This window comes from Myotis lucifugus, unplaced genomic scaffold, assembly GCF_000147115.1.
Source record: "Myotis lucifugus unplaced genomic scaffold, Myoluc2.0 scaffold_545, whole genome shotgun sequence".
Lineage (NCBI taxonomy): Eukaryota > Metazoa > Chordata > Mammalia > Chiroptera > Vespertilionidae > Myotis > Myotis lucifugus.
The window spans coordinates 43351-58764 of NW_005871593.1; the positions used below are offsets into that span (position 1 = coordinate 43351).

The following is a 15414-nucleotide window of genomic DNA, read 5'->3' on the forward strand; positions in this document are numbered from 1 at the left end:
CCTAAGCAACCAGGCCGCCTGCGGATGCCAGGCTCGCCGTCACGCAGCGTCTGTCCCTGGTTTTCACGGGGCTGAACTTCACCGAGCACCGTGATGCCTCTAAAACCCCGCAGCTCTCCCCATGCGCTGCAGGAGCAGGTGCCCGGGACCAGCTCCTGGAGAGACCTCTTCCCTCCTCCCGTCTAACGCCTCAGGGCAGGGGTCACTAGGAACATGGAAGTTTTGACTGTGCCATCTATCAGTATGTTACGTAGAGGTCACCATTTGGAGGTTTGCTTATCAGAATGGTCTCTATCAGTGGTTCTCAACTCAGGGCAACTCTGTGCCCACTCCTCTCCCCACTCCCAGCCCCTACCCCCAACCTCCCACAGGGAGCTTTTATAATGTCTAGAGATTTTTGATTGTCCCGAATTGGGGGAGGGGTGTTACTGGTTTTTAGTGGGTGGAGGTGAGGAATACCGCCAAACATCCCACAGTGCACAGGACAGCGCCCTGCACAAAAAATAACTGGCCCCAAATGTCAGTAGGTCCAGAAACCCTGGTCTGTGATTTTTTCCTGCCCAGTCATTTAGTGTAATTGATTCATGGTCCTAATCGTAGTGAAAGTGGAGAAAAGCAGTGGGAAAACTGAAAGAGAATAGTAATCTCCACATGGTTTGAGTCATTGTGAAGAAAAATGTAGATGCGTGGTTATATTTGAAAAAGGACGTGCCTATCGAGAATGACCCTCTGGGTTATCCGGCGTCCTCCCCAATATATTATTTCAACTCCGTGTACTCCCGTGGCTGGCTAATTGGCTTGTTTACTTCAGATATCTCGTAATGAGAAGGGATGGAAAAGCTGGTTTGACAAAGATGCTCCAGAGGAAGAAATCATCCCTGATGGATATAACGATTCGCTGGATACCTGCCACAAACTCTTACTTATCAGGTGAGAAGAGGTAGCTCAGAGCTGGAGGCATCATATTGTCAAATTACGGAACTCACCTCGGGGAGTTTACTTCGCTGTGTCCCCGTAGTTATTATAAGCAACGTAGGTGCTTTCACACTGCAGTTTGGGCTGGCAACTCTTTAGTTCCTTGACAAGCAAATAGAATGATGGTGGTGGCAGGGAATGGTATGTTTTGACAACGTATTGATGATAGTGCTTTTAGCCAAAAGACATGAAAAATATGCTTTATTATTCCCTTTATTCATTATTTATTGTTGAATTTACTTCTTTAATAAATATAACTCACAAAGTTATAAAGCAATTAGTTTATAAGCTGAAATCCAATTTCATCTGAGAAAAAACCCCCATAAATATTACGCTATTGAAATGTGTAATGCAGGCTTGACTATTAAAATAGAAGCAAAAGTTTTAAATTGATGTTAAGGAAGAACATTCTTTTTTTTTTCTTTTCCTTCCCACTTTTCATATTTTCTTAATATCTAGTAGCTTAAAGAAGGCTTCTATATTAGAGTGTGAGTGTGTGTGTGTGGGAGAGAGAGAGAGAGAGAGAGAGAGAGAGAGAGAGAGATATTAGATTGGTGGGCAAGGTTGGCATTGGGGGCAGATGAAACCATCAAAAGATTAACAAAAAGATGTTGGGTAATTTTGAAGTAGTTTTTACCTTTCCCAATGTTATAGCCCTACCTGAGCTTGATTTCTTACAAAAAGTTATTTCCTGGATGTTGTCACTCTCTGCGAGTGATCACAGCAATGGTGACCTCATGACCTACAGAGGCTGAAAGAGCTACTAGGTCTTATTGGAATAGATGTGTCTATCTTTTATCCATTATTCTAAAACTGAATCTTTGCCTAATGAATACTATAATCTGTAGAAGTTGTGATTTAAAATATCAAATATCAAATGACGTTATTTAATGTGTCATTGTGTTTAGAACCTACTTCAACGTAGGCAACACAGATGGCATTAAATTAGTGCCTGCTGGTCAACCTACTTCTGACACTTAAACACGTTCTTCCCCCCCTGACGCCTGCAGAGCTCCCTGTGTGCGCAGGCCCACCCTCCTGCTTCCCTGCTGAGCGGCCTGGTGTGCAGCAGGCGCTTGATGACTGTCCTGCCAGAGATGAACGTGCTCCTGTGTGTTAGTTTGGATGATGAATTGCTTACCTGAAGCGATAGCCCCAGTTACCAGGGATCATCATTTGCTGCGCTTTTAAAAATAGCCAATTAAAATTTCAGAATATGCCTGGCACCGAAACCACACGATCAAATATGCACTCACCCCGGGTAGAAGACCTTGCCCTTGCTCAGACCCGCACAATGGAGAGTTAGCTCTTTGTCCTTTGCTAATTAAATATGTTCTTTACGTGCCTAGAATGAGATAGGATAAGAAATGAAGAGACTACGTTATTTTCCTCTCACTCGTGTCCATTTCTAGGTCTTGGTGCCCAGATCGCACTGTTTTTCAAGCAAGAAAGTATATTGCAAGTTCCCTGGAGGAGAAGTACACAGAACCAGTTATCTTAAACCTGGAGAAAACTTGGGAAGAAAGTGATACACGGACACCTCTGATATGTTTCCTGTCCATGGGGTCCGACCCCACCATTCAAATCGACGCCCTGGCCAAGAAGCTGAAGCTGGGTATGAGCAGCAGACTATGACATTTAGCAAACCCCACACATTTTTGCCTCAAATTTTGCCTTTCATAACTTTACAACTGATAGGAATATCTCCATAAAATTGAGTTAGAAAAAAGTACTAAACTCTTTCCTCTCTCTTCAGACCTCCTGGAGTGAGGTTGGGAGAGAGATATCTTTGTGCAGAGAGGAACAGACTTATCTACCATATTCTGTTGTTTTTTTAAAGTTGTAAGCAGATGGCCATGCTACATGGACAGTAGATTAGCAAGAATGAACTTACAAGTGCAGATTTTATTGCCATCTATAATAATAAAAGCCTAATATGCTAATTAGACCAGACATCCTTCCAGATGACCTTCCGGATGAAGCCAGGGCTACAAGGGAAGCCCGGATCCCAGGTGCCTGCCGGCGACTGGAGGGAAGCCAGAGGGAAGCCAGTGCCGGCAGCCTGGGGGAAGGAAGGCCTACTCTTGCACGAATTTCATGCATCAGGCCTCTAATGTCTACATAAAATTACAACAAAGTCTGTTTTGTCACAAATTTAAAAGAACTAGAACCATTGTAATGCAGTAATTGGGGATTCATTTATCCATGATTTCATTCAGAAACCATTTAGTTCAGTCAGGGTGATGGATTCAGGGAGTACAGAGATGAGCACAACACAGCTGGGGAAGGCAGACATGCCAACACTTAACCGAAGACCACGTGACGGCGATTGTAACAAAGTTTCGTACAATCATTTTTAGGAATATTAGAAAGTCACATGCTACTTACTGCTTTGGGTCAAAAATAGCTGTGAAAATAGAACTATTATGTAAATAGAGTAACATTTAATCTAGTCTTAAGTAGAATATTTCATTTGGGTAACTGGGTAACAGATCATCATAGAATGCTCAAGGTAAATTCGACTCTGGAAACCTTGAAATCCAACTCCCTTGTTGTACAGGTCGGGGAACTAAGGTCTGGGGCTAAGGCCAGAGAGCTCGCCGGTGACAGATTGATTCAGGGCTCACTGGGAAACCCCATTCAGTGGCCTCTCTCTTCCATCCTCTCTCACTGCCATATTGGCTGCATTAACCCTTTACCTGACAGCAACTCGAGGGATGGGACCAAATCAAACAAGTTTTTGTAGGAAAAAAGGAGAAAGAAAACGCACTATGGATGCTGCCTGGTGCCTGCCACGCTCTGCAGTGAGAGGTGTGAAGCGGATGGATTCTGCACAGAAGCACTGGTGCCCGCGCCGCGGGTAGGAAACACGTGGATTCAGCATGAGAACTCGACTCGGACGGGGTGAGGGAGAGGGTCCCAGAGGAAGGGCAGGGTTAGAAATAGGACCCAAGCACAGATAAAGAGAGCAAACAAATGAAATGCAGACTCACAAATACACAAAAGAATTAATGAAAATGGGTATAGCAACGTATACAGATTTTAAAAATAACAAGAAAGATACATAATTATGGCAACAAACTTTAAAATCTCATTAAAATTGGCAAATTTGTAGAAAATACAAATGTACAAAATTTTCTCAGAAAGGGTAGAAAAACCTGAATAGATTTAATCATGGAGATGAGCAAAATTAGAAGTTTTGAAATGATTATCTCAACAAAAGCTGTGGGTTTGGGTGATCTTTTTGATAAGTCCTTTACAACGTTAACATGCTGTATTCCATTCCAGAGGGGAGGAAAAGAGGATGCATTTTCCTCTTTACTTCAGGGAACAGCATTATCCTGATATCAAAAACAGACCACGATAGTAACTGCATAAAAGAAATAAGACCACAGATTGATGAACTTATAGCTGTAAATATAAGGATCGTAACTAAAATGCAAGCAAGGAAAGTTCAATGTGATATTATAAGAAATAACTTGCAAAAAATAATAATAATGTGCCCTGACCGAGTAGGAATGCATAGTTGAAATAAAAAAGATAAAATAAAAAAATCTTACCAGAACAATAAGTGAAAGACTTTCCCTTAAGCTATCATATTATTGCCTTGGTAGAGGCTAAAAAAAGCATTTTATAAAAAATTTAATATTTGTTTTTCGCTGTTAAAAAGTAGAAATAGAGGAGTATTTTGTTAATGTGATAATGAACTTCAAACATCAACATCATACTTGTTGATGAACGACCAGAGACATGCCCATTAAAGTCAAGAAGAAGATGAAGATGTCTGCCCTCACCACTATTATTCAGCACTGTTGTGGGAGATACAGCTAATGTATTGTAAGAATAATAAATAAAAGATATAATTTCTGGACAGTAGGGGCAAAAATCACCATTACTCTCAGCCAGTGTAATTGTCTAACTAAAAAAACAAATGAATCAGCTGAAAAACTATCAGACTTAACAGGATAGTTCAGTAAGGTGGCTGATCACAAAATAAATATATTAAAAAATCAATGGAGCGTCTTGTAAAATAAAGTGTAAAAGTCCCATTCACTATAGCAATAAAAGTAAAACTGAGAAATAATTTTTAAAATACCCATTAAAAGAAAACTATAAAACTTGCTTAGAGACATAAAAGTAGGATAAAATAAGGGACAGTTAAACCACATTCCCAGTATAAAGATTCAATATTGTAAAGATGTCAATAGTCTCCAGATTAATCTATAAATTGAATGCAAGTGTAATTGAAATTCCAGCAGTTATTTTTTTCTGATGGGATAGGAGAGGGATCTTAGGTCATCTAGAACAATAAATGGACAAAAATAACCAAGAAAGCTTGAAAAGGAAAAAGAATAACGGGGAATGAATACCACGGGATTTTAAAAACTTCATCAAATTGAGATAATTTAATGAGTGTGAAGATGGCTCAAAATAGGTAAACAGATCAACAGAGCAAAATACAAGGCCCCAAATTAGACTCTAGTATATATAGTAGCTTAGTCTATGATGAGATTCACCTTTCAAGTCAGTGGAGGAAAATGAATTACATAAACAGTGTTGGGGTAGCAGGCTACCTTCAGAAAAAAGAATTTCACCTTCACATTAAACCCCAAAGTAAGTTGTGCAGTGATTAGGTGTTTAAATGTTTTAAATCAAGCTGTAAAAGAATAAAAGGGATGCACTGAATACTTACGTAGTATTGCGGTGGCTGTGGTTTCCTTGATCATAATACCAGAGTCCCAACCCAGGGGACGAGATGGATCATCTGCACAAAGTTTTAAAACTTCTGTACGTCTGCAGCACCATGAGTTACAGCGCAGCCGCGGGTCGGAGTGCGGGTCAGGAAGTACACATTCCACTTCAGCTGGGACCATGGCCGTCCTTCTCTGTATACTAATATGGCACCAGTCCTCCTCAGGATGGATGCATGCTTTGTCCCAAGTTCTATGTGTAAGAACTTTTCCTAAGAACCTACTGAGAGATACACACCAAGATTTATATGCAAGGATGCTTAATCTAGTTATAATACTGGAAAATTGGAAATGTCCTAAAATGCAAAAGGGTCATGGCTGAATGACCAGCAGAGTGTTGCCATGAAAAACTGCTTTCCAATGATATTTAATGGCAGTAAAATGCTCACAACATACTGTTAAGAAGTAGAGACATAAAGTAACGTGTATGTTATTTCATATGTACATATAGTATGTAATGCATATGTATATATGTAACACACATGCATATAAGACATATATAAAATTTTTAATATAGATAGGTGTACAATTCCTTATTCAAAACCCTTGGGGCCAGATGTGTTTCAGAAATCAGAATTTTCCAGCTTTTAAACAGGTAGTATTCCATATATTATATAATACACTGCAGGTAAGAGTATTAATATTAATAAAGATAGTGATAATAAAGGCTATAAATAGATTCATATCCATTCAGGTCAGCTTTTGCCACTAAACTAATTTTATGGCAAAACTTCCAGTTTTTAGAGTGTTTTGAATTTTGAAATGAGCATAAGGGATTGTGGATTGTGCATATTAAAAAAGATTAGAATGAAGGTTTCTAGCGAAGGATATTGGTGATTTTTATTTTTTCTTTATGCTCTCCTACATTTTCCAAGGCTCTCACTATGAACATATATTACTTAATAAAAAAATAAAATATTTGTTTTTAAAAGGAAGAGGAAAAGTGAAGGAGACACAAGCCTAATTTGGGAAGGAAATGCAGTTGAAATCTTACTAAAGTCTCTCAAATAGAAACAACTAAAAAATAAAAAATGAGACCAAACCCGAGACCACCGAAGAGTAATTATGCTGCGTTGCTGACAGCAGCATCTCCCACAGGACGCTCAGCAGCCGTCCTCCCCAGAACCCCCCTCACGGTGCCAATCTTGTTGATCTTTTCAAAGAAGATCCTGTGCTTTTCATTTGCTGATTCTCTGTTGTTTTTCTAGTGAGCGCTGGGGCAGGAGCGGGTGATGGGGAGAGACTGTTTGGGGCTTCTTTTGGGGCTGATGAAAATGTTCTGAGATTAGAGTATAGTGATGGTTCTACAACTTTATGAATACACTAAAAACATAATTCAGATTGTATACGTTAACCTGATATGTGGATTATGTATCACTTTTAAAAGCGTAAGCAGACAGTTATTGAGCATCTCAGTAGTTATTGAGCTATTGCCTAGTGCTGGGTAAGGCACCAGAGCTAAGTCCCTTCTCCCGCGGAGTTGACATTCTAGTGTGGGGCAAAGCAGACAATGATTGATAAGCAAGTGAGTACGTAATAAGCTAAAAAGAAGCAGGGTGAGGGGCAGAGTGAGGGGGTGGCTGTATCATCAGGGAAGGCCTGGTAGGGAGGGCGAGGAAGACTGAGATGTGGAGGGAAGTCAGTGCCCCTGACAGGGAAACACATTCCGGCAGAGGGAACAGCAGTGAGGCTGCAGTATGTGTAGAGGCCAGTGCGGCTGTGGAAAAGTGAATGAATGAGGGGGACAGTGATGGGATAAGAAAAGGGGTGTGTGTGTGTGTGTGTGTGTGTGTGTGTGTGTGCGCGCGCAGAGTGGGGGCTGATTGTGTAGGGCCTTGGAGGCTGTGGGTAAGGACTTTGGATTGGGTTTTGGGGTTTGCTGTGGATGAAATGGGAAGCCATCAGAGGGTTCTGAGCAGAGGATGGACATAATCCGGAGTTCGGGGCTGGACAGAATCCCTCCATCTGCCGTGGGAAGAGAAGATAGTAGGGGGCAGGAGTGGGAGTGAGGCCCCCAGTTAGGAGAATCCGGGCAAGAGGGGATGGTCACTTAGACCGGGGGTAGGGGGGGAGAGAAGTGGAGATGTTGGGAAGCGGTCAGATCCTGCCTCCAAGTCTCCTCCCGACCTGTTACCTGGGTCACTGTGAGAAACCGAGGCCCCCCGAGTGTCTTACAGGGACCCGAACCAGTTCTTTTTAGAGGGTGCATTTCGGAAGAGTTGGGAGGAGAGGAGATGGACTGTGGCTCACACGCACATGTTAGTATGTTTGTCCACATCGGCCTTCCCCCGCTGACCCGTTGAGCATTTGTGTGTTGCTTCCCGCGTAAGAGGTATTCAGGGTGTCTCTGTGCCATCCAGAGCCTCCTCCCATTCAAGCCCCACTCCCCTTTCCTCTCCTTCTGTAGGTGTGTGCGTTCTTCTCCATGCCCCTGGGCCTGGTTCCTCTTGAGCAGGAGAGATTATGGGGCCTTTTCAGGGGCAGGGGCAGGGGCGGGGGTCCAGTTGTTCAGTAACCCCTGGCCTGTAGCTATTCCTCATCCATCCTCTCTCAGGCACCCATCCCAGTGTCTCCCTGTGGCCCCGAGTCCACAAATAACCCCAATGCTGCACCCTCCAAACCCTAATGGAATCTCTGGCCATTAACCACACGGTGCCATTTAAATGGTGTACCCTGGACACGCCTTCCCAGTCCCCTCCCCACCCCGGGAGCCTCCCCAGTCCCTGTAGCCTCTCGGAGCAGTTCCCGGACCAGCCGTGTTGCTTGCCCGGCCACGGCAGCCCATGTGTCTGAGGATTCGGGCCCATCCAGCAGAGCAGGGCCCAGGCATGCGCGGCTTCACCAAGTCTCCACCGACCTTTCCCGGCGTCAGGATCACGCCTCCCAAACTCAAGAACATCCGGCTCCACGAAGGCGTGCTTAAACGTTCATTTCCAATCCGAGTTTCACAGGCAAGATCCGCAGGCTTCTTCAGTGTAGTGAATTCCAATGGCAGGACACGAATGTGGCTCTCCGCCCGGGACGTCGGGTTTCCTTACGAAAGGAGCGTATTCTCCCTGGATCAGAACCACACTCCGGATCCCGAGCGTCTCCACCTGCTCTTCGCGCTCACTGCCAAGGTGGCCATTTAATCCGAGGAGCCGCTACCCCTGCACGCAGCCCTCAGAGGGCCGGGCCACCTCAAGTTCCATCTCAGCAACGGACAAACATGCAAACGCAGACAAAACAGACAGAAAACGCTACAAGCCTGGCGTCCTGAAAGAGTGGGAACCCCATTCAGTCTCCCCCGAGCATCTGTAAAACACCAAGGGAGGCTTCTCATCAAAACAGAGCCCTTGGAACCCCTCCTTCCCTCTGAGTGATACTGCAGCCACCTCTCCCACATCAGCCTTCCTGCTCCTGTCTCCACAGACCCCAGACACTGGGAGCCCAAGCTGGGCCTGTTGTCTCTCCCGGTGGTTCCTGCACTTTCTGCTCCACTGATGCCTCTCCTCAGTGCAATGCGAGGCCAGGCCTGTTTGAATAACAATGGTTCCTTGGAGGGAGGCTATGACCATTCAGAAATCAATTTTTTGTCCCAACCCCGTTATAAAATGTATGTTTTAACGTGGGGAACCTTCTGCTGTGTTACAGAATGCAGAACCATCTCCATGGGGCAAGGCCAAGAAGTGCACGCGCGGAAGCTGATTCAGATGTCCATGCAGCAGGTACGTGGCGGGGGCAAGCGCTTCTAAGGCAACATTCTCGCCGATGTCCTCTGGCCGTCGGCCGGCCCAGAACCACCGCCGGGCCGGGGAAGCAGGCGCCTGAGGCCCAGTCGCCCTTCCCACTTTGTTTATGTGTATAATATAGTCAACCTTTGATTGCCTGTGAATCTTCAACCTCGAGCGAGTTTGCTTCTGACATCCCCACAAAAAGCTTGTCTCATTTTCCATAGTGTATGCTCCGTTCTACTTTCACTAATTCTTTTTGGACAATTTGGCATAACCACTTTCGGGTCCCTACGGGTATACTAGTAGCTCCTAACCGTCTTACAATTTCATGATCAGTATGAATAGGAAGTGACAGATTGAGACAGTTAAATTTCAATTTTTGGTTAAAATTAGTCTTTCATTTTTCATTAATGGGTAGTTTCAGCCAAATAAATATTTGAGGATGTTTTAGTTTAAATATTGATGACGGTTGTTATTGAAAATCGCAAGCTGGATGGAATGTTGAGGAATGTTTTCTGTCACACCTAATAAATTCACAGGACATTAATTTTCTAGATATGCTTGGGAGATAGCAATTTCAGCCGTAATAAGAAATTGCACCATTTATGAAAATAAAATAAGATCTTGGTTTATTTTTAAGCTTTTTTTTTTACCTCATAATGTTCGTAGCAACTTTGGTGCCGTTTTTCCTGGGAATTAATGACTAGAGAATGCTAATGAGCTAAAACCCTGCCTGGGTCATCAAATTTTCAACCTGGCCATTAATTCCCAAGTGCTCTAAGCCTTAATTTTTATCACCTAATCAAATTCAATAATATATTGTATTTAATTTCTATTCAAAGCAATTACATATAATAATTTTTATTCAGACTAAATGATCCACTCTATTGAGTGAGTTGACAGTTGAACTTTGGGTCTTAAATAATTACTTGAGTTTCCACGAGTGAGAAGTTTTGTGGAGACCTCATTCACATTAACCTTCTTTGGAATACTGGCTTTCATAACGTTTATGTTCTCTCTCTCCATGTGGGAGCAGTACTGACAATCCTGGCATCATTGGGGGAAAACACACACATGGCCAGGGGTAGCCACACAGCCACTGGAGCAGGACACTGGTTTGGGATAAAGCTGACACTGTGGAACGAGGAGTACCTGGGTCCATGACGGCACAAACGAACTGAAGCCCGCCTTCCCAGACTCCCCTGTGGTCGAGACCAGCACGTCGTCCTTGCCGTTTAAGCCAGCAGGCGTCATATATTCTTACGTTAGAAAGCATAACACACAAACTTTATCATAAACTGACTGTGCTCAATATTTTGTAGCCGATTTTAATCTGATCCCATCATATAAGGGTAGCAAAATGTCTGGTTAATAAACTTTTTTTCCCTCACACAGCAGTGATGGTTGTGTGACTTATGTGTTAAAGCTAGTCTTATCCAGCCTTTATATAATAAGAGGGAGGGAAGGTCTGGCCCAAGGACCGTGGAAGGCCTACAGAATCACCTGGTCTGGGCCTGCCCAGGCATTAGGGGTGAGTTAATTAAATGTTTGACCAGATAGAGCAGGCTAACTTCTAAGCTGATGATTTCGTATGGCCCTCGAATGATGTTATAAACATCCCAATGGCCCTGGGCAGAACCAAGGTTCCCCACCCCTGATTTAGAGCGTGCTCAATGCATGCGGTGCTTTCAGGAATTATGGGAAGCGTGATGACAAAGAATGAGGCTTCGTATTTATGGTAGCAAATGCCACCGAATGTACTGTCTCCAGTTTTCATGAGGGAATGTGTACCTCTGTTTGTAACTAGAGTTTGGGGGCGAGTCAATTCTGATTGACTGTAGGCAGAACAATTTAAGGTACAGATTCCGAAATCCCCATTCCCGCCATTAGATGGCGCACACACTATACTTACAGAAGTCTGACTGCAAGTTTTCATTCCTGTTCCCTCCTGAGCCAGGGGTGGCAGAATACAGTCGCTGCGAGCCCGCTCGATTCCAAGTCAACAGCTTTATCAGGGGCAGAAGAAATGATTGCATTGACGTATAATAATTTTACGAAAAACATAGGTTCAAAACAGAATATTCACGTTCCCTAAGCAAAGGTTTGAAAAGGATTTGTCCATTTTGTTTTTATTAACATCATAGCCAAAAAGTTATAAGAAATTAATATGAAATCACTTCGGAATGCAGGGGGGCTGGGTATTGCTGCAAAACTGTCACCTCGGCCTGGAATTCATGGAGGAGCTGCTGGAGACCATCATGAACACCGAAGCCAGCGATGAGTCCTTCCGCGTGTGGATAACCACCGAGCCCCACGACCGATTTCCGATCACCTTGCTCCAGGTTGGTTTCTAGGCGATAAGTGTCTTTCCCCTGAGAGTTACACAAATAAAGGCAGCATCATGGAGACCCAGCAGGGCTTTCCGGGGCAGTGGAGGCGGCCCTGCAAAACCTCCCCCTGTAATCACCGAGGTTATACAAGCCTTTCCACAGAGGAGTTCTGAGACCTGGGCTGACTTACTGGGTTTCGGCTCTGATCCATGTCCCATTTTTTTGTACCACAAGCATATTGCCGTCTGACGTATTGTGATTTCTGCTTTATCCTTTGCAATCATTTACAGAAACAAAATTACCCTTTACTTTTCGCGACAGACTTCTCTCAAATTCACGAACGAGCCGCCCCAAGGGGTCCGCGCAGGCTTGAAGAGGACATTCGCCGGAATTAACCAAGACCTCCTGGACATCAGTAACTTGCCCATGTGGAAGCCGATGCTCTACACAGTGGCGTTCTTACACTCCACCGTGCAGGTACCGTCTGCAGCAGCGGGCATCTTCGGGGGTGCTGATGGTCTCACGGGTCCTCCTCGGAGAGCCCCTCTGTGAGGGCGCGCTCCGCACTGCCTGGCCCCTCCCCCTGCTTTTCTCCCTTCCGGGCACTTCTCCCCACCTGCCAAGTGTATATTTGTCTGTCTGTTCACCGTCTTCTCCACCCCTCCCCCCTCCCCCCCTGGTGGGCAGGGTGTCAGCCCGGTGACTGCTGAGCGTCCCTGGCACACAGCGGGGGCATTGCTCAATAATGTCTGTGTGATGAGCAAACGGATCAGTTAGGCGAGAGCTTGGTTTCCAACGTGGCTGTGGCGGCCGGGAATGTTCTGTGCACCGTCTCCGTAACACTAACAACCACACTTCAAGGCAGGCTAATGCCATTTTTAAAGGAGGAAATGGAGACTCGCAGAGGTTAAGTCCACTTGGAGGCGGTTGACGCAGGAGCCGAGCCCTACACTGGCCGCCTGGGTGCAGGGGCTGACCCTGCTCCCGCTGGTGAGAGCGGTGGCTGTCGTCAGGAGTCACGGTGGTTATCTCTCTTCCAGGCTCTTTGCTATTTGGCTTTTACCGTTTACTTACACAGCAATTTAATAATTTTGCGGCTGCCCAGCAACTTGTCTGTGGATGGTTGCATTCCGGTACTGCTTTGTTCTGCATTTGAGTTTTGGGTGTCGTTCATATTTGAAAGTCATCCTGGGTTCACTCCTTCACTTGACAGGGAGAGGAAGAGGCTTCCTTCCCCCCTCGCTGCACCCTCCCTTCCCAGAGGCTTGAACCCAGAGCCAGGCTTCAGCTGCTGTGCAGAGCCCTCCGCTCCCCGCCCCGCCCAAACCTGGAGGGGGATTGAGTGTCACCCCAGAACACGCTGGGGTGTTGGCCCTCAGGCTCGCTGTCCCTGCCGTTTTTTTTTGCAGGGCTCCGCACTGCCCAACGGAGAGGGTGGGTGTTTATCTGTCCCCGGGAGAGTTAACATCAGGTAAAGCCCTGTGGTTACCTCCCGCCGGGCCCACGGTGGTCTTTGGTTGTAAATCACTCTGAAGCCTGTTTCACGCGTTCCTATCTGGGGATCGTTCGCTTCGCCAGACCTTATCACACACTAATACAAATATTGCTTTAACTCTGCTATTTAATTCCCAATTCACAAATAATATATTTTATGATTCGGCTCCTGGCGGTGATGATTCAGCTCTCCCACCGTGCTTATCAGGGAGCGAGGACTGGGATATTTTCCATATGGTCAGTGCGGCAGCCTGTGTTGCTAGTGGCCATGATCCAAGGGCTAAACGGGAGAACACAGCACTGTGGTCCAGTCGTGGGGCTGAAGTGCGCTTGCGCTGAACAGGACTTGTATTTAGGTCAAAACAGAAAAAAAAAATCGTCATTGCTAGGGCCATGAAGCTAACAGTGGCGTGTGTATGAAAAGAAGGTTGATCACCTCTTACCATCCCATCCTAGCAGGCTAGACTAGAGCCAGAGCCCTCGCCGTGTCAGGCAGCCTGGACTTCAGTGCTCGCTGCGAAATCAGTGAGCTGTGTGAGCGGAGTGGGTCAAGCTGGGCCCCTCTCGGAGTCTCCGTGTCCCCATCTGGGCATTGAGAGGCCGAAGGGGCTCATCTTTCACGATTTCCCCCATTTCTAAAATTCTGCTACTAGTTCTATGACTGTACGGGGAGTGTAGATAATTCAAGCACAGTTTCCTCTGTTCTTTTTTTATTTTTTCATTTCAGAATTGTTTACTGTGATGTTACCTAAATATTTCCTTTTACTTGGTTAGGAGAGACTAGTTTGACAGAAAAACCCAGGGTTCTTTAGGGGCTTGTGGAGCTGGGCCAGCAGCACCGCACCACCTGGTGGTTCGTAAGAGATGAATCTCAGGCCCCGCCTCAGACCTCCTGGAGCAGAGTCTGCCTGTAACAGCTGCCAAGTGATGCGTGTGAACATTAGAGCCTGGGATGTAACTGATGTAGGAAAGTCTGTCTGAATTGGACGGATCGTGGCTCATATTTTTCTAGCGTTGGACATAATAGCCAAAAACCTGATTTGTTCATCGATTTATTCCTCCGAGTGAATCCAGATATCCGTTGCTTTATGCAAGCATGATGTATATACTTGTGTCCCTGCAGAGATTGAAAAAAGAGCAGGGAATTGGTTCATGTCACAGAATGTGAGGCTTCCGAGCTGGGGAGAGGTGCGTGCTGGGCTCCACCTTATAGCGGAACGCAGAACCTCGGCGTGCCCCCACCGCCCTCCATGTGGTTTCTCCTACTGAGTCGTGGTTTGGCATCGAGCCAGCCACTCCCCCCAGCTCTGGGTGTGATACGTGGACCCGGTTCCTGTTGCAGAGGACGCAGTGAGCACCCTCCTCTCCTGTCAGAAGGGGAAGTGGATTTGGCTGGTCAGCTTTCTTGGGCAGAAGAGTGGTGGAGGGTGTGGCTTGTTTTGTCACTGAGGTGGGAGCAAGCTTACCCCGGAGGACAGGGCCCTGGGTGCCTCCACGGGAACACGCAGAGAGGCCCAAGCCAGATCTGCACTCAGCCCTGCTCCTCCAAACTCTCCCCGCTGCCTCCCAGGTTCCCTTCCTCCTCCTCCAAGAGCTTCCTACCTCCACATCGGCCAGGAAGTCACTGCAGCAGCAGCTCTGGCTCTCATGGCAGCCGGGTGAGGCCTCGCCTCTGCAGCCAGCCCTCCTACCCTCCCCAGGAGCCGTTCATTCCCAGCGGCCTGGTGCACGCCTTGGCTCATTTGGCCACTGCCCCCGAGAACACTTCGCATCCTCTTCTGCTGGCCTCAGTATGATCCCTCTGTGGTTTCCCAGAAACTCCATCATTGCACCCTGCTGGCATTCAGAGCAAGCCCACATTCACCGCTCAGGATCTGCATTTTAAATATATTTTCCTCCGAAGTCTCGGTCTTTGAAACTCAACAATTACATTTGTAGTCTCCTTGCAACATGTAGTCTCCTTCTGTCCTGCAGAAGATCAGCATCACATTGTCTGTTTTTTCCCTATTGATGCCAATGTGACACCCTTCATTTGCCCAGCACATTGGACCCTGGAATACTTCAAGCAAAGGTTCTCAGCCATTGCCTGGGCCCAGAGCCCCTGGGAGGAGGTGGCGGGGGTGGGGTGGGCAATCTTTTAAACACTCCCCA

The 15414-nt window shown here is 45.9% G+C and overlaps 1 protein-coding gene across 1 annotated transcript in view; it reads left to right on the forward strand.

The window, feature by feature from the left end:
- LOC102430899 (dynein heavy chain 8, axonemal) overlaps nt 1-15414 on the forward strand; it is a 99894-nt gene that overhangs the window by 42175 nt on the left and 42305 nt on the right. Inside the window, exons 23-27 of the mRNA XM_006104123.3 lie at nt 812-930; nt 2388-2590; nt 9360-9433; nt 11629-11781; nt 12091-12246. Coding sequence (XP_006104185.1) covers nt 812-930; nt 2388-2590; nt 9360-9433; nt 11629-11781; nt 12091-12246 — 705 coding nt within the window. The remainder of the gene's footprint in view (nt 1-811; nt 931-2387; nt 2591-9359; nt 9434-11628; nt 11782-12090; nt 12247-15414) is intronic.